The sequence below is a fragment of the Apodemus sylvaticus genome, chromosome 10, assembly GCF_947179515.1.
Source record: "Apodemus sylvaticus chromosome 10, mApoSyl1.1, whole genome shotgun sequence".
In the NCBI taxonomy this organism is placed as follows: domain Eukaryota; kingdom Metazoa; phylum Chordata; class Mammalia; order Rodentia; family Muridae; genus Apodemus; species Apodemus sylvaticus.
Window position 1 is genome coordinate 63,063,450 of NC_067481.1, and position 24,480 is coordinate 63,087,929.

At 48.1% G+C, this 24,480-nt stretch overlaps 1 protein-coding gene across 1 annotated transcript in view; it reads left to right on the forward strand.

Moving 5' to 3' along the window:
• Window positions 1–4,461: 4,461 nt before the first annotated feature.
• LOC127695136 (multidrug and toxin extrusion protein 1) overlaps window positions 4,462–24,480 on the forward strand; it is a 36,814-nt gene continuing 16,795 nt past the window's right edge. Inside the window, exons 1-11 of the mRNA XM_052197050.1 lie at window positions 4,462–4,754; window positions 10,248–10,349; window positions 12,046–12,114; window positions 13,616–13,764; window positions 14,587–14,629; window positions 16,176–16,220; window positions 20,490–20,587; window positions 20,846–20,943; window positions 21,026–21,139; window positions 21,212–21,279; window positions 24,299–24,407. Coding sequence (XP_052053010.1) covers window positions 4,620–4,754; window positions 10,248–10,349; window positions 12,046–12,114; window positions 13,616–13,764; window positions 14,587–14,629; window positions 16,176–16,220; window positions 20,490–20,587; window positions 20,846–20,943; window positions 21,026–21,139; window positions 21,212–21,279; window positions 24,299–24,407 — 1,030 coding nt within the window. The 5' untranslated portion in view covers window positions 4,462–4,619. The remainder of the gene's footprint in view (window positions 4,755–10,247; window positions 10,350–12,045; window positions 12,115–13,615; window positions 13,765–14,586; window positions 14,630–16,175; window positions 16,221–20,489; window positions 20,588–20,845; window positions 20,944–21,025; window positions 21,140–21,211; window positions 21,280–24,298; window positions 24,408–24,480) is intronic.

Below are 24,480 nucleotides of genomic sequence, written 5' to 3' on the forward strand. Positions count from 1 at the left end.
CAGTCCATTGTCATCAAGGCAGAAGCACGGCAGCATCCAGGCAGATATATGATGCAGGAGGAGCTGAGAGTTCTACATCTTCATCTGAAGGCTGCTAGTAGAAGACTGACTTCCAGACAACTAGGGTGAGGGTCTTAAGCCCACACCCACAGTGACACACCTACTCCACCAAGGCCACGCCTCCTAATAGGGTCACTCCCTGGGCCAATCATATATGAACCCTCACAATGGCCAACAATCCCCAGCCCTGCCTTTCAGGCAGTCTTTATACATCCTCTGGAAAGTTCCCAGTGTTACCAACATCACACAATCATAGAAACTATCTGCAAATGGCAGAACCATGCCTCTGCTAGCGCTTGAGGCTAATCATAACCAGCTGCCTCAAAGCAGCCCCATATCCCACACCTGGGACTAAAATGAAAACATGTTCTTATAATATTTCTGTGTTCTTTAAAGAAACCAAAACCCCAGAGTTCTCACTACAATTGTTCCTATACATTGTCGAGATTCCGTGTCAAAACCCCACTCAATAAACATCCGGGGAATTGTTGGGACCTGAATGAATATTTCTCCTATGAATAACATCACGAACAGACAAGTGTGGTAACCTTGGTAATCTGAATCTTCTCTCTCTCTCTCTCTCTCTCTCTCTCTCTCTCTCTCTCTCTCTCTCAAGGTCTTGATATGTAGCATGGGCTAGAATTCATGATCCTCCTGCCTCATGAGTGCTGGGACCATGGGCCACCAAGGCTAGTTCCAAGGTTTGATCTTGTGATGCTCTGCACACAGCATCACACACAGCACACACACAGCACACACACAGCATGGCAGAGCCGGAGGGCCAAGCGCCAGTGTGGCTGCCCTGCAGGCTGCTTGGCTGGCTGCCACTTGGGTGAGTTTCTGGAAGCATGCTGGCTTGCCTGCCCCTGGTCCTATGTTTTCCCAGTCGTGTGCATGGGACTCTGTCTCTCTCTTACTTTGCAGATGGGATCTGCTTCTCAGTCAAGGGAACTGATTTTATTACTTGAGTTTTGTTTGTTTCTCTGGCTGACCTGGAATACAAGCTGCTTTCAAATTTTCAGAAGCCTGCCTGTTTCTGCTTCCCCAGTGCTGGGATTAAAGGCATGGCCCACCATGCCCAGCAATTACCGGAGTTTGTAGGATGAAAGGCAACAAGCAAGGTCCAGCCACCAGTCCCCAGTTACGACAAGAGGAGCACAGTTATAAAACCAGACAATGACTGAGCTTCAGGCTTAAATGGAGCGTGAGAGGTACATCAGGGAGTGGTCCTGTCCACCACTGGACTGCCTCTCTTTCCATCTGCCCAACAGCTGGTCTGATAAAGCTGTCAGTGCAGTGTGCAGTCAGTGCAGTGTGCAGTCAGTGCAGTGTGCAGTCAGTGCAGTGTGCAGGCAGTGCAGTGTGCAGGCAGTGCAGTATGCAGTCAGTGCAGTGTGTAGGCAGTGCAGTGTACAGTCAGTGCATTGTACAGTCAGTGCAGTGTGCAGTCAGTGCAGTGTGCAGTCAGTCCAGTGTGCAGTCAGTGCAGTGTGTAGGCAGTGCAGTGTACAGTCAGTGCAGTGTATAGTCAGTGCAGTGTACAGTCAGTGCAGTGTGCAGGCAGTGCAGTGTGCAGTCTTACCCAGAGAGGCAAGTTCTTCCTTTGCATGGGTCCCAGCTCCAGGCTTTCCATCCCCAGCATGAGACTCCTGGGGAAATCTTAATTTGTTTTGTTTTGTTTTTCATGACAGGGTTTCTCTGTGTAGCCTTGGCTGTCCTGGAACTCATTTTCTACATCAGGCTGGTCTCAGAGATCTGCCTGCCTTGGTCTCTTGAGTGACTGAGTGCATGAGCCACCATGCTTCCTGTAAAACTCTTTGAGGTTATTGTCTCAGTGGTCTGACAGCTGGAAGCAGGGGCATGTCTGTCTCCTTTTGGAATATCTCTGTTCCCATCAGGTTTGAGTTGTGTAGACTGATGTATTTCCCTGTTCATGGGCGTGCACTGGGCCACAGGTGCAAGGGGCTTGTTTGTGTGTCTCAGGACCCTGATGCCTCCTCGATACCTCGGTTTGCTTTCCACTGTTTCTATGGAAGCATCAGGTCACGTCACTCTCTATGAAAAGTGTTTTTTCCCTCTCCCTGAAGTTGAATGCTGTACTCTGGTAGCAGGAGATCAAGGTGCGTGTTCTGAATCTGAAAAGCTGGCTTTATTTTTGTGCGCATCAAGGAAAAATCTTCCCCTTCTTGCCAGGATTAGAAATCTGTCTGAGTTGCCTGCTTTTGTCTCTCCATTTCATGCGTGAGATTCTCCCGACTTTGCTTCTTCTGACATCAACCTCATCCCTGGGCTCGGAGCCTGGTAGGTGTCATGGCAGGACTAGGCAAGGCGTAGAGCCAAGGGTGGAGTAAGAGCCCTTCCCATCCATGATTCTTAGAAACACAGAAAACCATTCCAGGAGTATTTTTGCTGGTTAAATATTTGGGGTTAAAATTAGGCTATGCCAATAAATTCCCACTGAGGCAGGGATGAAGAAACTGAGATCATCGTGATCAGCTCAAACCAATGATTTGGTGTGAAAAGAATATTGAAGAGTTAACCGGCACAACCGCTGTATTTCCTGGTGTAGAAGGGGACTTGTCATCTGGCACACAAAGCGATGGGGACACTGAAATATGGTGAACACGGCCGCATGCAAAGATTCAGAAAGTATATATTTTATAACCTACCAAGGAAGCCAATGAACTTAATGAGAATAAAGGACCAGGAAGCTGAAGACAGACTTACTAAGGTTTGAGGATGAGATTAGAGATGGCCTTTACCTGCACAGGGACCAAGGGGAGAGAGAGTCACAGATGTTGTGAAAGGGTTTGCAGGGGCACCAATGGTCTTGTTTGTCTGTTTTGTGATGGTATGAATAGCAATGCCCCTCATAGGCTCCTGTATTTAGATTCTTAGTCTTTAGGGAATGGCACTACTTGAGAAGGATTGGGAGGTACATCATTGGGGGTGGGCTCTGAGGTTTCTAAAGCTCAGGCGGGGTCTGGTGTTTCTCTCTTCCTGCTGCCTGTGGGTGTGGATGTAGAACTCTCAGCTACTTCTCCAGCTTAGCCTGTGTGCCACCGTGCTCCCCACTGTGATGACGATGGATTTAACTTCTGAAACTGTAAGCAAGCCCCAGTCAAATGCTTTCCTTGACAAGGGCTGCCTTGGTTGCAGTGTCTCTTCACAGCAATAAACACTAAGACAGTTTGCTCTTTTCAGTGTGCTGGAACCCAGGACCTCACATATACTAGGTGTATATATACATATACTCCCAGTTGCACAACGATCTTTTTGAAACCCTTCGATCCCCATGGCTGTAGCTTTAGTGACAGGGCTTTTACTTAGTGTGTGTGTGAAGGCAGGCATGGCTTCCATTCCCAATACTTAAAAACCAAACCCCAAATCTTGACTCCAGAGTTCCTGGTTATCTAAGGGTATTGTTTGGGTATGAACTGTCTGTCACAGACTCTAGGTTGAAGTCTTCCTCCATCTGGTGGCCTCACTCTGGAAACTAGGCTAGCAGCAGAGAGTGAATCACACCAGCATGTCCTTGAAGAACGTTTCATCTCTCTGTATCCTGGCTGTCACAAGGCAAGAAACACTCCTCTACATCTTTCCTTGGACATGGATGGAGACCTCTGAGGCCATGGGCCAAAATAAATCCTTTTCCCCTTAAGTTGCTTTTGGGATATTTTGTCGCCGCAGCGTGAAACTAACAGTGAGCTGAAACATTTTGTTATTCAGGATCACCTGCCACAGAAGGGACTTTAGCCTCTCTCAAAGGAGTCACCTCTGACTGGGATCTAACATCTGTGAGGCAATGCTTCTGTGCTGGGCTGCAAGCTGGTGGTAAGGTGGAAATACATCTTGAGTTTACAGATGATGACAGTAAGGTCCTAGTGACAAGCCTGCAGTTTTCCAGGCTACAGGTGTACCTTGAACCTGCATATTCCTGCCACAGTGTCTCCTGTTTCTGACCATCCAAGACCAGTGAACACTTCTGTGCTACCTGGAAAACGTGGCTGTGGCTCCCCCCCCCCCCCCCGCCCCCCATGCTGGGTACTTTAATAGAACAATTGTTGAGAGAGAGAAAAAAAAATTGTAAAGTCCAAACCCATAACAAAGTGTGTGTTGCGCTGACCACAAGCTGCACAGCAGAGATCTCCAACACTCACTACTGCCAGATCCGATCTTTGGCTGGCCACAGCGGAACCACGACCGGACCTTGGCTGACCATAGTGGAATCATGTCTCAGGACTCTGAAGTCCTTCCATTCTACAAATTTCTCAAGTGCAGCGACGAAGGCGGGATGGTCCCTGCCTCAGCCCTCTTTCCTCTCGCTTCCAGCACTTCTGCAAACTTTTCTGTTCCTGCCTTAGGGCGCCGGCTGGCCTTCGGAGACTCGCGCGCCTTGGTGTTACAGGGGCAAGGAGTGCGTGCGTCCAAGGTCGCAGATACTCGGGCCCGCGCTGGGCGGGCTTAGGGGAGGCGACCGAGGGCGGAGACTGGAGTCTTCCAGGCCTGCAGGTCCCTGTTCCGTGCCCGTGTCCGCGCCCGGACAGCACGGAGGCCACATGGAGCTCTCGGAGGAATCCGCTCACGGGCCGGGAGGCGAGGACGCCGCGTCCGAGCGCAGTGGGCTGCGCCGCTTGCTGCTGTCCGGCTTCGAAAAGGAGCTGCTGGCGCTCTTGGCCCTGGCAGGTCCTGCGGTGAGTCAGATAGCCTCGGCTGCAGTCCGGTCCCCGAGGACTTGGAGCCCAGTTACCTAAATTTCAGGGTTTGACTTGGCGGGCTTGGGGACCAGGAGAGCCTGCGACGGGCCACAGCTATGGATGTGCAGAGCCTGGTGCCTCTCCGCGTGCGCTCTGAAGCTAGGTGTTCCTGAAAGTAAAAACACTCAGACTTGGTTTCTCTCCAGGCAGAGGCATGAAACAGGAAGGTAAATTGTCACCTTGGAATTTTAGGCTTTCAAAACTATTTGAAATGTAGAGCCAATGTCTGACGCGGAGGCATCCTGTGCCGGCTCCTCTTCCACTACGGGATGTGCTTTAAATCTGAGGTTTTGATGAGAGATTCCTTTTGGGTTGCAAGTGCTTTTATCAGCGGGGTTGATTTTACTTATTAGGCTAGGTCTCTCTCAACCTAGTCTCTTAGAAGCAACATGGGCTTAAAACACCACAGAACCACATCACACATGTTCTGACTCCTGTACTCTGCCAGTTTGGGGGTTTTCAGTCCTCAAGGGTGAGAAAGTCACTTCTCTGGCCAAAAGAATCTGCCAGTGTGTCTCTGAATGAATAAGCGTTTGGCCAAGAGGCAGACATTCTAGCGCCTTGGAGCTCCTGAACCCTGGCATGTGTGCCCTCTTGGCACACATGATAGGGCAGAGAGAACCAAGATCAAAGCCCAGGGCAAAGCCATCAGCTCGGGTTCAGCAGAGGTGTAGGAGCTCACAACCAAGAGCTCCTGTGCTCAGTCTGCAGACTTAAGTTCAGTTCCCTGTGGATCTTCCCAGGTGTAGTAGGGAACCACGAACTCAGAGCAGCTCTGTTCTCCTTTCCACGGAGTGAAGAGCGGCCAGCTCTGCTTCAACTCAATCTCACAGAGTTGCTGGCGAGAAAGTTTTCTAAGAGCCCGGTGTGGTGGGTAGCAGTGGCCTGGAATCTCAGTGCTTGGGAGCAGGAGGTGACTAGAGCCGGGCGGTGGTGGCACACGCCTTTAATCCCAGCACTTGGGAGGCAGAGGCAGGCAGATTTCTGACTTCAAGGCCAGCCTGGTCTACAGAGTGAGTTCCAGGACAGCCAGGGCTACACAGAGAAATCCTGTCTTGAAAAAACCAAAAACCAAAAAAAAAAAAAAAAAAAAAAAAAAAAAAGGTGACCAGAGTTGCTTACTGTTCCAAGCCATCCTGGGTTACAGAATGAGCGCCTGCTTCAGAAATCCTAAGGGGAAAAATAGCAGCTGCTACAGGGTTGGAGCTCCTGGACGCTTCTAGTCACGTGATCTCTAGCCCTGGGCTGATAGAGGAGAACTGTCTCCTTTTCCTACATGGGAGCATGTGTGTCATTGGTGTCTTACCAACACAATGCGTATTTATTACAGGGGAGAAAGGAAGGAGGAATGAAAGAACGAACAAACAAATAAGTAGAACCCACTAAGACCAACAGAAAAGCGGGGAGGGGCTCTCAGATCACCTGGGAGTTACTCCGGATTTCCCCTGAAGTTCTTAGCTGGAGAAGCCAGGTGACCCAGTGACTACTTTGTAAGCCTGCCATCAAGATTTCTGTCCCAGTCAGCTTAGTCTCTGTGTATGGAGCCCTTCTTGGTTCCTCCATCTCCGAGCAGGGCACCTCCTACTTCCCAAGGGCTATGTTATTGTCTACTGTCCTTTCCTCCCAGGACTACCTAGAAAATAGGGCGACTGAGCCAGCCTCTGAGCCTCTGCCCTCTTTCTTTCTCTTTACATCTATCTATCTATCTATCTATCTATCTATCTATCTATCTATCTATCAAGTGTGTGTGTGTGTGTGTGTGTGTATATGTGTGCCGTAGCACCCTGGGAGAGGCCAGAGGACAACTTGCCAGGAGTGGGCTCTGTCTTTCCACTGTGTGGGTCTCAGGCATTGATTAGGATGGTTCGCTTGGGAGCAAGTAGCTTTATTGGCCCGGCCATCTTGCAGGCTGGCAGGACTTGCACTTTCTCATTTACTGAGTATCCTCCAGAGAGAGCTCTTCCCAAGATGCTCCTCGTGGGCCCACTGTAGTCCTTTACACACATGTATTGAACAAAGCAATAGAGCGCCTTGCTCAAACCCTGAACTCAGTCCTGTGGTCCGGCCCCTGCTTGGCCATCTTGCCTTACTCATGTCCACCTTTCTACCAGCCAGGCTCCTTCCCCAGTCTCAACCTCGCTTCAGGAAGTCCGCTGTTCCTCTCCTCTGCCTGGGAAGTTCTTCATACAGCTTTCAGCTCTAGAAGGGCCTCACTCATCCCCTCCCACAGTGGAAGGGTCGTGGAAGCATCACTATTACACAGTGATCCAGCGGAAGCGCTGCGCTAGGGTCACGGAAGGAGACATCGCTCTTCTCACACACTGGCATGGCTGGTTGTTATTTCAGTCCTGGCTCTGCCACGTGCCTCTGATGACATCATCATTCCAGAGGACAAGCTGCTGTCCCCATAAGATATGATCCTGCATTATGTTTCCTTCAGGGGGTAATTATTGTCCCTCAAGAGGCAATATACCCACAAGGGATCTGTTTGTGAGGCTCTGTTGTTCTTGGGATTGAAGATGACTGAAGGGTCAGAACATAACTGGAGATTTTCAGATGCCTTGGGATCATGGAGGCTGGCAGTGAGATGGCTTGGTTGCCCTTATCTTTGTGCCTTTATCCTTAAAGGGATGAGAGAGATGGGTTAGGTATTATTGGTTCTGACCAAGCCAGCTCAGTCAGTCAACTGGTTCTCCAGTGCAGGAGTGAGGATTAAAAAGAAAGAGACAATTAGACAAAACTGCAGCATGACCCCAGGCAATTCTAAGACTGAAGGCTGGTTTAATAATTTCCAATCCAATTTTATACCAATTTCATTACATGCAGGTATCAAGATCAAGAATAATACAATGAGGAACAAGCAAGATAGTAAACACAAAATTGTCCAGGCAATAAGCAAAGTCCCACGATTACTTCAGAGACAGTTGTTTCCAAGGGTGTGTTAAGAATGACCAGAATACCTGAGCCTACCTCCTTGTCCAAGTCCAGAATGTTGCCTGAAGCCGGCTTCTTTCATTCCACCCTAAGATTAAAATTCCTCCTTAACCTACTTCCCTATTATGCCCTAATGCCAGATTCCTGCTTGAACCCTTGTCTTTGGGCAATGTCAAGTTTCTGCCAGGCAGCATGGTACCCCACAAAGGCTCTCAACATGGCTCTTAGCCGGTACTCTGTAAGTGATTAACATGCCTATGTGTACAGCAAGAAGGACTCTAGTCTCAAGTAAAGGACATAGAGACAATGTGAAGGCTGAGATGCCAGGCTCTTACCCTGCTTTTAGTTAGCTCAAGGGCCCCTGTGGGGAGGTCAGTGCCCGTTCAGCTCTCTGTGCAGAAGGGCCCAGCTGTGTGACTATACCCTCACATCTTTTCTGACTGTGTTATGCCTTCCAAGGTGGGATGGCAGAGAGAACTCAGGCTGGGGACCACAGGACTGGGATCCCAGATATACTGTGAACTTCAAAGACACTGACTGTTGTGGTCTGAGTTGAGTTGTATGTCTCTGGGGTGAGCTACCTACATTCTACAAGGGAGAATGTCCAGATATTGACTTGGGCTCCTTGCTGTGCTGACCTATTGCTGCTAAGAGTGGACTTTCAGGCCATTGTGGGAGGAGATGAGTGAGGCCCTTCTAGAGATCCTGCACAGGCCACTAAACAGGTTGCTACTTGCTCTTTCCAAGCACCAGCCCAGGTACACCCCACCTTTTCCTATCTTAAGTTACAAGGCAGGAAGGGTCTTGTTACCAGGTTTCTGTATTGTAACCCTGATGGAAAAAATGAGCAATATCCCTGGATTAAAAAGGAAGGAAAGAACCACCATCAGTGTGCTCACTGGGGATGTGAGTGAAGGGGCGCGAACCAGAACCACCATCAGTGTGCTCACTGGGGTGTGAGTGACAGGGAGCGAACCAGAGTCTCTCATGTACTAAGTGCATGCTCCCCCACTGAGTTGCACCCTGCACTACCCTTGTAATTTCTGTGGTATGTTCGGCTCTGTCTAATCTATGTCCATTTCAGTTCACTGCTATTTGCATAGCAGCCCTTGAGCTATGTGGGAGAACCAATCCTTGTCTAGAAGCAACATGCCTTCCTGTAGCATGGCTCCAAAAACTCTTGGTAGTCTCAATGTATGATCATTGGACATAAGCATCTTTGCATAGCACAGAGGTAGAGAAAGTGCAGAAATGTAGACTCCTCAACCCTACTAACCTCCTAAATCAATACATTGAGATCAGTCAAGGAACATTTTGAATATCTGCAGGTGACTTTCTGTCTGTGGCCAGGTGCTCACTTAAAACCTTGCAGCCAAGAGCTGAGAGTCAGCAAATCTTTGCTACAGAGCCCTGCTCTTTGCAGGTACTGGCTGTGTTCAGTTGCCAGTCTCGGTAATGAGCAAAGTTATTGGCATACTTCTAGCAAAGCTTGAGCAGGACTCATGGAGAAACTGGGTTAACTGGCCTGGACTTTGAAAGTGAACTCCAAATGAATTATATGAACGTAGCTCAAATTCCCAGGCTTTTGTGTCAAAGACATAAGGAATCTATAGCAGTCATTGGAACGGAAGGCAGAACAGCTCAGTAGTGGAGGATATATCTGCCCTAATAGCTGAGCCGTCACAGAGTCAGATAGTTAGAGGTACTCAATAAAGCTGGAGCGTTTCATGTGAACTTCCAGATTCCTCTGCTGCCTGGTTGGACAATCTCACTTGTGCCTTAGTCCTTGTGTGATAAAACACTTAAGACCAAGGCATTTTATTTTGGTTTATGGTTCCAGAGAGCTAGAGTCCATAATGGTTAGTCTGAAGTCCCAAGGTCTTTCATAGTCCTCCAGGAAACATGGGGATATATAGTCAGGGTCCTTACCGCCATTGTCCACTCCTTGGTACCAACTTCTGCATTGATTAATTTTTTTCTATTGTGATAAAATGCCATGACCACAAACAACTTATGGAGGAGAAGGTTTATGTGTGCTTCCACATCCTCCTTGATGGCATTCAGGGCAGGGCTTTTAAGCAGCACTTGGAGGCAGAGACTGAAGCAGAGACCATGGAGGAGTGTTGCTTCCTGGCTTGCTCTTATGGCTCGCTCAACCTGCTCTCTTATAGGCTTCAGGACTGCCAGCCAGGAGTGGCACTGCCCGTAGAGAGCTGGGCCCTCCCATATCAATCATCAGTCAAGGAATTCCCCACAGGCCAATCTGGAGGGGGCATTTCCTCGATAGAGTAATTTGCTCTTCCCAAATGATTCTATCCTGTGTCAAGTCAGCCTAAAACCATGGCACACACACATTGTCTGCTGTATTTAAACTATATGCTTATTCTCAACAGTGTCCAGGCTTCTCTCCCCGGGGGATTGGATGGGTAGCATCATGTTCTCCCTTTTACTGTGACGGTTCATCCTCAACCTGACCCCTGCTCTCCTCTCTTTCAGTTCATGGCCCAGCTGATGATGTTCCTAATCAGTTTCATAAGCTCAGTGTTCTGTGGCCACTTGGGCAAGCTGGAGCTGGATGCAGTCACACTGGCAATTGCGGTATGTATAAGACTTTCCACAAAGCCTTGTAAAGCTGTCTGTTCTATGCCACTTGCTGCTGTGACACATGACACTAGCCCAGTGCTTGAATCATGCCGTGTGTTCCCTTACAGTGCTGGGGGGTCAGGAGTCTGAAACAGGTTGCACTGGGCTAAAGTCAGGGTGCCAGTGGGGCTTGAAGCCTGAGGAGTTGTGCTTTTGGAGGTGATCGTACAGATTCCCAGGCCCAGTGAGTTGGATGAGGCCGTCGGTGGAAGGCATTATCCCCGTAGCATCTGATGTACGATCCCTGGGGCTCGGGATTTGAGAATGGGAAAAGGGAATTGTACAGATGTCTTGAAATTTGCTGTACTCAGGAGGTGACACATTTTTACCCATATTCCAGCATTTCCTGTCTAAGTGAAAGTCCTAATCTGGAAAGAATGGGAGGACAGGGTTTAGATCCAAACCTGAAATTGGCGGGTGCCCCAATTCTCTCTTTGTGGTGGATGCAATCCTCAAAGACAAGGAGATGTGCCACCGGTCTTGGCCAGGGATTGGTAACTGGCCATGCAAGGTCAAGAGTCCCATCAGCTTCTTTGGTTTAGTTAGTCATGTGTTTCTTTAGTTATGGACTCTGGCTCTTTTTGGGGTGTGTTTCTGTTCTCCTTATCCCTCTTGTCCTGACCTGTCCCCATTTGCCTGGTTTCTAGGCAAACCATCCTTTCCCGAGCACTGAGCAATGCCCTCAATTTCTTAGTTGAATCTGAGGTCATATGGAAGCACCTACAGTTTAGCCTCAAGCAGGTTTCTACTGACAGAGGTCTTGTGATAATAGGCTCAGCTGTCCTCCCAGTGAACCTTGCTACAGATTCAGTGAGGTAGCCACACAAGACCCTGAAGCTCCTTCCTGATTCCAGCGAAGGCAGGCGCACAGGCCAGGTCTCCAGCAGGCACTGGCCTTGACGGGGCGCTTGCTTCTGTGTCCTTCATGGGACCCAGGGGCTTGACCAGGTCACCCAGGTGAAACACTTATCTGAAATGAAGGAAGAGTCGGGCAGTGGTGGTGCACACCTTATTTAAGCCCAGCACTTGGGAGGGAGGCAGAGGCTGGAGGATTTCTGAGTTTGAGGCCAGCCTGTTCTACAGAGTGAGTTTCAGGACAGCCAGGGCTACATAGAGAAACCCTGTCTCGAAAAATCAAAAACCAAAACCCCCCCAAAAAAAAGAAAAGAAAAGAAAAAGATATGAAATGAAGAAAGGGAGTGCCTTGAATTCCTCTGTGCATTTTAGAATATTTGCACACTCTAATCAGTTGACCATACCTACTCTGAAACTCCAAAATCCAAAGTGTTCCAAAATCTGAGGTTCTATGTTTTGTCACAACAGTGATAAAATTTTCAGATTTGTGGACATTTTGGATTATGGAGTTTTGGATTAGAGGTGCTCAACCAGTCCTTAGTCTCAAGTGAGCAGTCTCACCTCCATGCTGCTATTGTGTCGCACCGTGTTCAGTTGCTCTGAAGTTGAAGTGCAACTTCAACTGGGTTTCTTCTGTACCTGGGTTTTTGGTGTTCCTCTCTGAGCTTTTGCATGTCATTCTAGCGGATCCCAGGGGTCTGAGCAGGTGCTATCAGAGGGGTTCGGTCACATTGGGGTTCTCACCTACAGGAACAGAGAATGGATCTCCTTTAACTCACTCTCTCTTCTTTTCTAGGTTATCAATGTCACAGGCATTTCAGTGGGACACGGCTTATCTTCTGCTTGTGACACCCTCATCTCCCAGGTAAATGGCAGTGACCACATTCTCAGGGAGTCCAGACATCTTTTCTTTGGTGTAGATGGAGGAAGTCATCCTAAGAGGGAGGGTCACATGCACACACAGATGAGGAACTCAGCATCAAGTCACTGCTACCCATTGCCAGCCATAGATGGTTCTCACTGCTATTGTTGAAGTGTGGTTGGGGTTCCTACAGCCCTGGCAAAAGTGTTGTTCTGACCAGGTGGTGGTGGTACACACCTTTAATCCCAGAACTCAGGAGGCAGAGGCAGGTGGATCTCTGTGAGTTTGAGGACAGCCAGGGCTACACAGAGAGATCCTGTCTCAAACAATCAAAGAAAGTGTTGTTCCGCATGACTGCCTCACCTTTGACCAAACAGGGGGATCTGTGTAAAAGTCCTTCCTATAACTTTCATGTTAGAGTTTGGTGTAGTCCTGGCATCTGAAACTGAGTCTGCTTCAGGGTTATCTGGGGGCTTGCCAAAGGTTTCTTGGGCCTACCCAGGGCTACTGGCGAATGTTCAGCATCCTCCAGGGGCCTGGTATTCTAGCTTGTGTACAGATGTTCTTTGGTCATGATGGGTTACATCTGGATAGATCCATCCTAGATGGAAAACACCCTGAGTTGAAAATGGAACACACCATCCATAGTTGAAGGGGAGCTGTGGCTTCTAGGCTCCCTGGAACTGAATGAGAGGATCACACCCCTATCACTAGCCTGGGGAAGGGTCCAGACTAAAACTTCAAGGTTGGTTTCTACAATGTGTGCATTTCTCTGCACCAGCTTGGAATTGAAGAGTTAATCCATCTTAAGGGCCTTTGGTACTTGCTAGTCCCACTGGTGTGTGTTCCCCTACATGGCTGACCTGTAAGCTCCCCCAGAGATGTCACTGGACAGAAAGCTGAGAGACATTGGCACCTTCTGGCTCCTGTGAGTTGGTAGGAGCTGGTGCCCCACATGGCTGGCCATTGGCCCAGTTCCTACGTTAGTAGGTTTGGAATCAGGCCCAAGACTCTGCATTTCTTTTTTTTATTTAAAGATTTATTTATTTATCATTTATATGTAAGTACACTGTCTTCAGACAGTCCAGAAAAGGGTGTCAGATCTCATTATGGATGGTTGTGAGCCACCATGTGGTTGCTGGGATTTGAACTCAGGACCTTCAGAAGAGTAGCCAGTGCCCTTAACTGCTGAGCCATCTCACCAACCCCAGAATCTGCATTTATAACAAGCTTCCAGGCAATGTAAACCTGGCAGCATGCTAGAAGCACTTGGTACCTTTAACTTGGCATTGCTACTTTGGTCCTAGCCTGGGCACGCCACGTGTATTATAGGTTTGTGATGGTGGGCAGTGTGGCAAGCCCGACTCTCAGTCGGCCACATGATCTTTTCCAAGAAAGAATGGCCAAGCCACCTGCTTCCTTATGAGGCATGCTTGAAGGGTTCTGAGGGACAGCTGGGGTATACCACTTCTGCTTAATGGGGTTGTTTGCCTGTGCTCTCCAGACATACGGGAGCCAGAACTTGAAGCATGTAGGGGTAATCCTGCAGAGGGGGACCCTCATCCTGCTCCTCTGCTGCTTCCCCTGCTGGGCACTCTTCATCAACACCGAGAAAATTCTGCTGCTCTTCAGACAGGACCCAGATGTATCCAGGTAAGGCGAGGTGGAGGGCAGGGCATCATCTCTGTAGAAAGATCATCCATACTGAGTGACAGCGGCATCCACCCATACTGAGCCTCCGGGTGACAGAGGCCAGGGTCTCACACCAAGGTGAGCCTAAGTTGATCTTGGCTGATTCTTCCCAAGCATCAATACCTTGCATAAATGGCTTTTGAGACCCGGAATCTCTCTCATTACTGGCTTCTAGGGTTGAGAGTTGTGAGTGGAATTGCATTCACAAACATCTTCCCATTGGGATGGCAGCCTGTGGGTTGTTAATGGTTAGCGATTTCTGACCACAGTTGGGAATTAAAATAATCTTGGTACTATAGATACCTTCTCTAGACCTCTAGTCTGCACATCGGGCATTAATAACTTTCAAATCTTCCATGGGTGAGCTGCCATGTAGAAGAGCCACTAACTTAACCAATTAAGATCTTTAAAAAGTACTCGCCCCATGCCAGTAGCTCTGAACACACAGGCATTTGACACTAACTGAAGACATGCCCAGATATCTCATCAGGTAGAGGGGCTTGGGAAATAGCTTGTAGTGCCTTGGGCAGGTCCCCGTAGCCAGGGACTGTCCAGCTGCAGTGTGATGCTCAGAATCCCCATCATAGATCTTAAGATTAGAAGAAGCAGGAAGGCAACCCAGGCAGGATAATGGGCTGTGTATAGTTTTGCATTTGTTTCTACGGCCCATGTCCATTGATTTAGGAGGAACCAAGAATGCACCAGCAGTGTCCACTGTTCCATTCTGACTCTTCCTGGGGGAGGTGGCCTCTGTCCTAATTGTCACTCTCCTCTATTGTACAGGCTCACCCAGACTTACGTCATGATCTTCATTCCAGCGCTTCCTGTGAGTTTGCGTGGGGTCAGAGACTCCATTCATTGGTTCTTAGGTGAAAAGTGGCTGGGATGTCATGAGCTCAGTCTGACCTAATTCTCACATGTGACATTGGCTTGTCACAGACATGTGCTTTTAATTATGTTCCTTAAGGACACACCAACATTTGTCTTCTCCAAACAAGAGAAACTCTAGGATGGGGGACATTGCCTTGATTCTTGTACTTGGAGTATCCCTGGGGCATTCTGCAGAAGAGTCCAGAATGTTTCTTTTAAGGGGTAAAGTCTTATCCATCTCAGAACCTCCAAGGGCACCTTTGGCCTTTAGACGGTTGTGTGTGATCACATGATCTGCAAGAGCGTGTTAATGTTTAATAACAAGTTGTAGGTGGTCAATGAATGGTTAAAGCGAGGTTATTGAATTGGATAGAGGGGATGGGTGTTGACTGGGACTGCCACAGACCAGAGGCTTAAACAGCCAAAATTTATTTCCTCACAATTCTGAAGGCTGGGAGTCCAAGATCAGTGTGTGAACCTCAGTGGCTTCCCTGTGGCCTCTCCTTGGCTTGCAGGTATTCCCTTTGTGATCCCACGTGAAGTGGTTGTCTCTTCTTGTGAACACACCAGTCCTACTGGATTAGAGCCTCACCCCAGTGTCTTCATTTTGATTTCATCACCCTCTAAATCTGGTGGCATATGGGGATAGCCTTCTGTGTGTGTGGATTTGTGGGATACAGCCCGCCATGATGGTGGGCATTTGCCCTCATGGTTGACATTACACTTCTTAGTTCATCATAAAATGTTTCGTTTTGTTTTTTATCTTTACATTGCTGGGATGGAGCCCCAGTACCTTGCATGCTAAGTGAGTCCTCCATCACTGAACTATACCCTCCAGCCCTATCCCACAAAACCACTTAAATGTGACATCATTTCATTATCCCACAAAATAAGACACTAGCTGGGCTGTACTAGGATGTCAGCATATGCCCAAGGATACAGCATCTCCTTTTCCTAGCCAGAGACTGAGGGTGTGCTTCTTTTATAGCTTGGGACAAAACACCCAAGAGAAACAACTTAGACAAGGAGTCACTTTTAGCTCACAGTCCCGTGATGATGTGATTGGTTTCTATTAGTGATCCTAGAAGCCCAGGGAAGCTTGCTTATCGTCCAATCAATGGCCTGCCAGGAAGTTAGAGCTCAGGTCTGTAGTGGGGCCAGGCAGAACCCGTTGCCCTGTATGTCCTAGATAAGTCTCCATGTCCCAAAGGTTCCACAACGTCCCCCAAACAGCCCAACTATCTGAAGACCACACACTTAAACACACAAACCTGTAGGAGACATTCCACATTCAATCTAGGGCTAGAACTTCTTGGATTGTGTTTATTTACATAGCGGTCTTGTGAAGCCCCTGGAGCAGATACTACCTGTTCCAGGTTTAGATGAGGCTTTGTGGAACGGAGGGCAGCCAGGGCGGCTGGGGGGACAAGCTGCCATGTCACCCAGATCTCTGATGTATGGCCAGGATGCAGAACTAACCCTGCCCTCTTGTTCTCTCGTAGGCAGCCTTTCTTTATACGTTACAAGTTAAATACTTGCTCAACCAGGTAATGCGGGCCACCCTCTTTCCTTTAGGGGCTTGAGAGAATCAGGGAGAGCAGGGTGGAGGGAACTGGCCTGCTGAGAGCCACTGAAAGAAGCTTTCAGGGTTGTCCACGGGGCTTTGCTGTGGGGAGATTTCTTAAGTGACATCAAGGAGTGAATGAAGCATTATTTTTGGCTCTGAAATTTTGTATCTAGCTCCCACTTGGAAATATTGCCATTGGCGATGTGAAGGTTACCATGTCTGTGTTCTTTGGCTCTCTACTGGTAGACAGCCCTGTCTGCTGTCTAAAGGGCTGAGGGTCAGAGTTGCTTGGCTGGGTCTAGGGAGTCCACACCTCTTCTCAGTTTGTCTGAGGGTTTCTACTTTCTGGGGCAGTGGGTGTAAAAGCTCAAATTGTATTGAGAACAGAACTTGTCAAGATTTCATACATGGCAAACAATAATGGCCAAAGGTCCTGGGAATGGCAGTCCTGACTTGGTGTGGGTGGACTTATGAGGACACTGTATGATACAGAACTGTGGACTTCCTTCTAGAAAAACCGAGGTAACAGAGGAACTGGGTCACACGCTCCTATCACATAGGCAGGCTTTCGCTAGTGTGTGTAACAGGGAGGCAGGGATACTCCCCATTTACTGGATACTCTTAAAGTATCATATTTTATTATGGCCAGAACTAAGAATTTGAACTAGTTGAACACAGGTGATGGGAACAGCATTTCTAACTGTTCTCCAGGATGCCTCTTCTCTGTCTAGACCCTTGTAGGAACCAAGTACAATCTGAAACATGTCACAGTGGCTCCTGCTTGTCTGTCTCCCAACAGTGGTGACCTTTTATCTTGTGGATAGAGGAGGGACAGAGAGCGTGACTGTGACTCTCTAGTAGCTGAGGCTGAGGGAGGGACCTATCGTTAGAGCACTGTATTGGAGAAAGGCTGGGACTGGGACATGAATTATGGTGGGCTAGTGGGGCTCTGGCGTCCTCCCAGATGGCAAGTGTCAGACACCTGTCCCCAGGCAGGAGTGCTGAGAGTAGTCAGGCTGCTGCCGCTGAGAAGACACAGCTCACAATGGCCTGAGAGGAGCAGGCTGCCTAGATATACCAGCATGGTATAGCTACTGGGCACTGGGCATTGGCAGAAAACAGACCAATTTGTGGTTCAGAGATGAGAGTTCTGAAAATGGTGGGCTAACAGTGGTCTACTAGGAGGAAAGAACTTCCCAGGAGGAGCTGGACACACGATGGTGAGTGGACTCTAGCATGGGAGGACGGTGGGCTTTGGGAGAGGCAGGGGCATTTTAGCACAAGCGTACTGCTTGTTTGTGGGGAGCATACTTCTCTGGAAGAGGGCAGAGGTTAGGAAGGGAACAGAGGAAAGACAGGAAACACTGAGATCTGCAGGCACAGATTGAGGACCTTGGCAAAGAAGGGGACAGCTCTGGACCTCCTTTGGCCTCCTTGGGAAAGGCAGCTGCTTCCTGCATGTTTCTAGCTGTCATCTATATATCTGCACCGCTCTCACACCCGTCTCAGTTCTAGCTGCCTTGAGGCAATGGGGAACCTGTCACACACGTGATTTCATCTTGGCCTGCTGCTTCCTCCACACTATATAGCTGGTGGCCTCTGTTCTTTCTCCTCTACCCTGTCCATCACAGGCCGTTGTCCCTGTGGCTTTATCTTTCCAAGTCCTATGGGTCTTGTCTGTCACTTTCTTTCTGCTGAAATCTATCTATCATATATCTATCATCTATCTATCTATTATCTATCTATCTATCTATCTATCTATCTATCTATCTATCTATCATCTATCTATCATCTATCTATCTATCAATCTAACTATCTATCTATCTATCATCTATCTATCATCTATCTATCATCTATCTATCATCTATCTATCTATCATCTATTTTGTGTGTGTGTGTGTGTGTGTGTGTTGGTTTGTGTGTCTGAGCATGCCACAGCATGTGTTTGGAGGTCAGAGGACAATTTGTGGGAGTCAGTTTTCTCCTTTTACCATGTGGGTCCTAGGATTGAACTCAGCTCATCAGACATGGCAGCAAGGCTTCTGAATTCACTTCTTGTCACTTCAGTAGCATCTTATTTACCAGGCTTCTTACTCTCTGCTTACCCTGGGCCCCTCAGATGCAGTCTGGTTGCTTTTCCACACCTGGGGTGTAAAGCTGGTGACAGACTCCCTTACAGGAAAGTCCCCAGGAGCTCATTCTCCCGATGAACATGGAGCTCGTGTGAACTGTCACACTTTAGTCTTGGTCCTGTCAACTGGAGATAGTCAGGGACAAAGCTGCACTTGAGCTTCATCCATTTACTCATGCCCCGAAGGCCCGGTGGTGCTGGGGTGTCTCACCAGATCAGGAGGAGGTGTGATGGTGCATGCCTGTAATCCTAGCATTCAGGACACAGAGGCAGGGGGATTATGAGTTAAAATTCAACCTGGGCTATATAGTGAAGCCCTGCCTTATAAAAGCAGTTTATAGATGGTTATGACCAGATAAGAAAGCCTTGGTTTGCAGGCCCAGAGCACAGCAAGGCCCTGACTGAGAGGGGGAGGTGTGAGGGTCTGACCATTTGGAGACCACAATCTGAGGGAGGCTTAGAGGTAGGTGCGTGCAGATCACTGTGTCGAGGGCCTCTTATTTTTATTTTTTGTTAGTGCTGAGGATGGGGGTCAGACATGTGAGGCAAGTATCATTTTACAAACTGAGCTATCCCCAGCCCAGGTGATGCTAATCATCTAGGCAAGAGCAGAGTGTTTTCTTTTTCCCAAAGCAAAATTTTGGATGTCCTATGATTCTCATATCAGGATCTCAGGGAGAAAGCAGCTTCCAAAGAGGTGGGGCTGAGGCCCCTGTGGAGAGGCGAGAGGCTCCGCTCTGTGTGTACCCACAGCTCCTTGGCTTCACCTCCTGATGCCTGTGAGGGAAGGCTGGGAAGTCCTCACTCCAGTGCAATTTTAAGACACTACCTAAATATTATTTTTCTTTTTCTATTTAATGTTTTTTCTTGCAGTGCTGGAGCTATAGCCCAGGGCCTTATTGCCCAGGGCAGGTACTTTACCATTAAGAAGGACCCCATTTCCTATAAGTGTTTTTTTTTTTTGATTGTTTTGTTTTCTATTCGGAGACAAGGTATTCTAGTTACTCAGTTGTGATAAAACCATTATCAAAACCGAGCTGGAGGAGGAGAGGGTTTATCGGGCTTATAAGCCCTGACCACAGTTTATCATTGAGGTAAGTCAGTGGATCTCAGGCAGAAGTGGAGTAGGAAGCAGGAGGGGCAGTGCTTACTGGGTACTCTCAAGGTTTACTCAGCCTGCTTCCTTAAGCGACCCAGGACCACCTGCCCGGAGTGGCTCTGCCCACAGTGGGCTGACCCTTCACCATCTTGAATACTGTGGAGTATTCAAGAAAATACTCCACAGCTATGCCCATAGGCCAATATGATGGAGGCAACACTTCCCCTGAGGTTCCTTCCCAGATGACTTTAGTCTGTGTTAAGTTGACAAAAAAGTAAAAATAAAATAAATAAAACTAAAAAATTAATCAGAACATAGAGTCTCCCTGTCGGAACTCCAGGTCTTTGGCCACCATCTTCCAAATGCTGTCACCACAGGCCCCAGCCCTCCCTTGCCTGTATGTCTGTGCACCGCACGCATGTGTGCCTGGTGCCAGCAGAGGCCAGAAGTGGGCATCGGATTCTTGTGATGGAAGTTACAGATGGTTATGAGCTGCAATGGGGTGCTGGGAATTGAACCTGTGCCTTCCGGAAGAGCAGCTGGTACTTTTAACTGCTGAGCCCTCCCTCCCTCCGGCCCCTCCCCAGCTTCTTAATGTGAGGCATGAGGTAGGGGGGACATTTTTCCTGTTCCTACTTCTCAGAGTCCACCATGAAGGAGCCCACACTCCATTTCAGAAGAAAATACAATTTCACAAGATCTTTGGTCTAGACTCTGAATTCCAGTTTTGGTGGCAAGAGTATCTTTACCTCCAACCTCTTGCAAACGCCGCCTTCCATCTTGCTATTTCTGCCACTATGCAGCGAGGATCCCTGCCTTTCTTCCCTCTCTGCTGCCTTCTCACCTCCTACCCCCTGGAGGCCAGAGTTCTCCCCAGCCTTTACTCACAGCAAAGAGGAGGGGACAGAGGGGTGGTCAGAGGCTCTGGGTGGTGTCCTCAGGGGGCTGCTCCTGTTATGCCCAAGGCCCCTGGGGCATCCACGTGTAAAGGTCAGCACCGTTCCCATCTCCCCGTTCCAGGGCATCGTTCTGCCTCAGATCATGACGGGCATCGCAGCTAACCTTGTCAACGCCCTGGCCAACTATCTGTTTCTCTATCAGCTGCATCTTGGGGTGATGTGAGTCTGATTTCCTCTTGGGCGGGGTGGGGGTGGGGCTGCATTAGACTTTTCCAGGGAAAGAGGGTAGTTTAGCTGGTGTGGGTGTGGCCTTCTGGAAAATGCTGTCAGAGTGAGGGGGATACTGCCCTAAACAGATGTAACCTCAGGGCCTATGGTGCAGGAGGACACAGTGAAGGGTACATGGCTCCCTGACTCACTGGGCTAGGATGGGGATGGTGGAGCCCAGTACTCACCCACAGCTGCTGGTTTTCCCAGGGGTTCAGCGCTGGCCAACACCATCTCCCAGTTTGCCCTGGCCATCTTCCTATTCCTCTACATCCTCTGGAGAAGACTACATCAAGCCACCTGGGGAGGTAAAGACCACCTTTTGACCTTTTGACTGCGGCTTCTGCCTGACGGTCAGACACCTTGGAAACCCATCTGTTGCATCTGCAGGGTGGTCCCGTGAGTGTCTGCAGGACTGGGCCTCCTTCCTGCGACTGGCTATCCCCAGCATGCTCATGCTGTGTATAGAGTGGTGGGCCTATGAGGTCGGCAGCTTCCTGAGTGGTACGTATGCAGGTGGATGACTGGTGGGGACCACGTGGCTGGGGCAAGGCCTCAGCTGATCATCTTTACCAGGTATCCTTGGCATGGTGGAGTTGGGAGCTCAGTCCATCACCTATGAACTGGCTATCATTGTGTACATGGTAAGTGCCCAAGACCTCCACGGTAAAGGGGACCTGGTGAGCAGAAGGCACTGGCGATGTTAAGTAATGCTGTCCAAGATGGTTCCTGACATAAAATGTTATCCTGGCGCTGGGACTGGAGATGTGGACATGTAATTTCAGCTGGGTAGAGAGTCACAAGTTCAAGGCTGGACTGCACTAAGGGGTAAGATAGTCTCTCAGAGTAAAGAAGAAAAGGGGTGGGGATAGCTCAGTGGTAGAACATTTGCCTAGTACCCATGAGGCCTTGGATTTGTTCCTTGCCCTACTCCTGCACAAAGTCCTCTAGGAGCTGGGAGGTCCTTTATGCTCGGTGTGGTCAGGTGTCCCTGTAAGCGGAAGCAGGGGGTGGGCAGAAACCCAAATCTGCTAATTCTGTCTCTGGCCCCACTCAGATGTAAAGCAGTTGACTGTTTCTGCACTGTCAGAGTCTTTTCTTTTGTCCCAATGCTCTGGGAGTGGAGTGGTGTGGGATGGAGGGCTGGTCACTAAGGTCGGATATGTGCTGGTCCCACTGCTGAACACTGTGCCTGTCACGTAACAGTTATCTCCTGGAAAGGGGGTGGGGAGGTGTACTCAGAAGAATGGAAAGTAGGGACATGGAGAGATATGTGTACACCATGCTCACAGAGGCTTTACTGGCTGTAGTTAAGGGGCACTGCCTGTGTGTAGGCCAGACAGTGGAGTAATAGGTGGGCCAAGTATGGAGCTTGCGCACAGAGAAAAGTTGGAGCATGCGCACAGAGAAAAGTTGGAGCATGCGCACAGAGAAAAGTTGCTCACCCTTAAAAGTGACAGAAACTCTGACATGCTAGAAAACACATTGTTAGAAGCTTCTCTGTCACTTTGTTACACAGAAAGCTCCCATCTGAAATTCTGAAGGCCTGGATTTTATAGCATGCACCTCTTGAGACAGAAAGCTAAAGAAGGGACAAGGGTGGTGGGCTGTCGTAGAGAATGCCTAGCATGCTTGCGACTCATGCCCAGGACAAGGCAAACAATTTTTTTTTTTTTTTTAACGGAGAGAAAGAGGTATTCATAGTATGGAGAAGGACTCAGCCAGCTGACATTTTACCATCTGTTGTTTATATTTAAAATATACAGAGTATATATACTTTTTTGCTTTTTTGTTTTTTTATTTTTTGTTTTCCTGGCAGTGTTGGGGATCCAAGCATGACAGGTCAATGCTCTGCCTCTACTTCTTGGAGGCATATATATATATATATATATATTTTTTTTTTTTTTGGTTTTTTTGGATTTGGTTTTTTCGAGACAGGGTTTCTCTGTATAGCCCTGGCTGTCCTGGAACTCACTTTGTAGACCAGGCTGGCCTCGAACTCAGAAATCCGCCTGCCTCTGCCTCCCAGAGTGCTGGGATTACAGGCGTGCGCCATCACCACCTGGCTGGGAGGCATATATTTTTATTTTCACTGTTTGTGGAAGACATTTTTAATCTGAACCTCATGTTTGTACACCTCATATTTTAGTAAATTTAGTTAAGTACATTTATCAATGCTTGAAGCCCATGAGCCTATTATCTTTAAGTTAGTCTCTTATTGTCCAGTATTTAAATTCATAATATTTCAATAAGATAAGCATCACCTCGGGATACCTCCTAGGACAAATATCTTTATGTGATTTCCTGACCTTTTTATTTTAAGATAAATGCTTATAAATCTATGCAGAAATATGAATATGATTTTTACATATCTTGATCTCTGCTCACTACAGGCTCAGAAGAGCAGGCTCATATTTCTCCCCAGTTAAAAGGATATAAACCTTCTGTACAGGTGTACGCAGCTGTAGATGTGTGCCCAGCATCACATTTATGGGTTCCCCATCTGTTTGCCGATCTTTGTTCTAATAGGGTCTCAGTAACTTTCCCCCCTGGCATAAAGGAGACATGTCTTGTTAAAGTCTTTTAATCATTAATGTCCTTTAGTTGGGACTAGAATCTTGACCTTTTTTTGTCTTTCTCAACTGTGACATTTCCCCTGAAAGAGTTATAGCTGTTCATTCTAAATACATGTTTTCATTCTAAATATATCCAGACTCTCCATTTGTGGAGGGAATTCTATAAGACACGATGCCCTGTCCTTTTCAGGACACCATACCAGGTCATACACAATATGGACATTAACTAAAAGGCTGACAGCTTTCTTCATGTTAGAGTCCTGTTTCTCCCTCCATATGGAGAAACTGTTGTTTGGAAAATCTGCTTGTCATTGCAGTGACCTTGAAGGTGGAGTGCTAACCTCCCATTTCTTCCATGTTTCTTAATCTGTATATTAGATTTTCTTTAACCCTTGCCTTAGTTATCCTGACCTGTAAGGCAACATACCTGCTCAAATAAGTGATTAACTTTAAAAAAAATGAGTATTAGTGGCTCAAGTGGTAAATGTACAGATATTAATGGGAAATTTTAAGGAATATCCAATACCTAAGGGGCACAATATTCTAAGTAGCGGCTGTGTGAACTCTGTAATGTCTCCATTACTAGAATCTTTGTCCAGATAAAACATCAGAAGTTAAGTAAATGGCATAGTGTCTCACGGGCAATAAGTATAGATAGCATTGTCAGAATGTGGATCCAGGGATCCTTGCTTCAGAACCCCATCCTACCTACAAGGCATTTCTTCCTGGCATTTTCTTTAGCACCTTTTCTGTTTTGTAAATCAAATCTCTCTGTCCTTCAGAACAGACTCTAGAGTGGACTCGGTCAGCCCATCCTGTATCCTGGTCCTCTATATCCCAGAGGCTGCAAACTGCAGAGAAGCCTCCCATGGCAGAGGCTGCAAACTTAAGAAAAGCCTAGTTTCTTCTGAGAATCCTAACTTGGAGATATAGGCTCCTTAACAGCCTGGAGTAGGCAAAGGAGATGTTTCGAAGTGTCTGTCTTCACAGTCCATCGGACCATGTTTTGCCAGCAAGGTGTAAATCACAGGCTATTCTGTCTGTAGTGTCTCAGTGTGCAGTTTTACTGTGTTTTCTTTCATTTCAGATTCCTTCAGGATTTGGTGTGGCTGCCAATGTCCGGGTGGGAAATGCGTTGGGCGCAGGAAACATTGACCAGGCCAAGAAGTCCTCAGCTGTTTCCTTGATAGTCACAGGTGCCCAAACCCCTCCGCCCAAGGTGCCTGGTGCACACAAGCTATGCATGGGGCAGCCTGCATCCCCATTCTC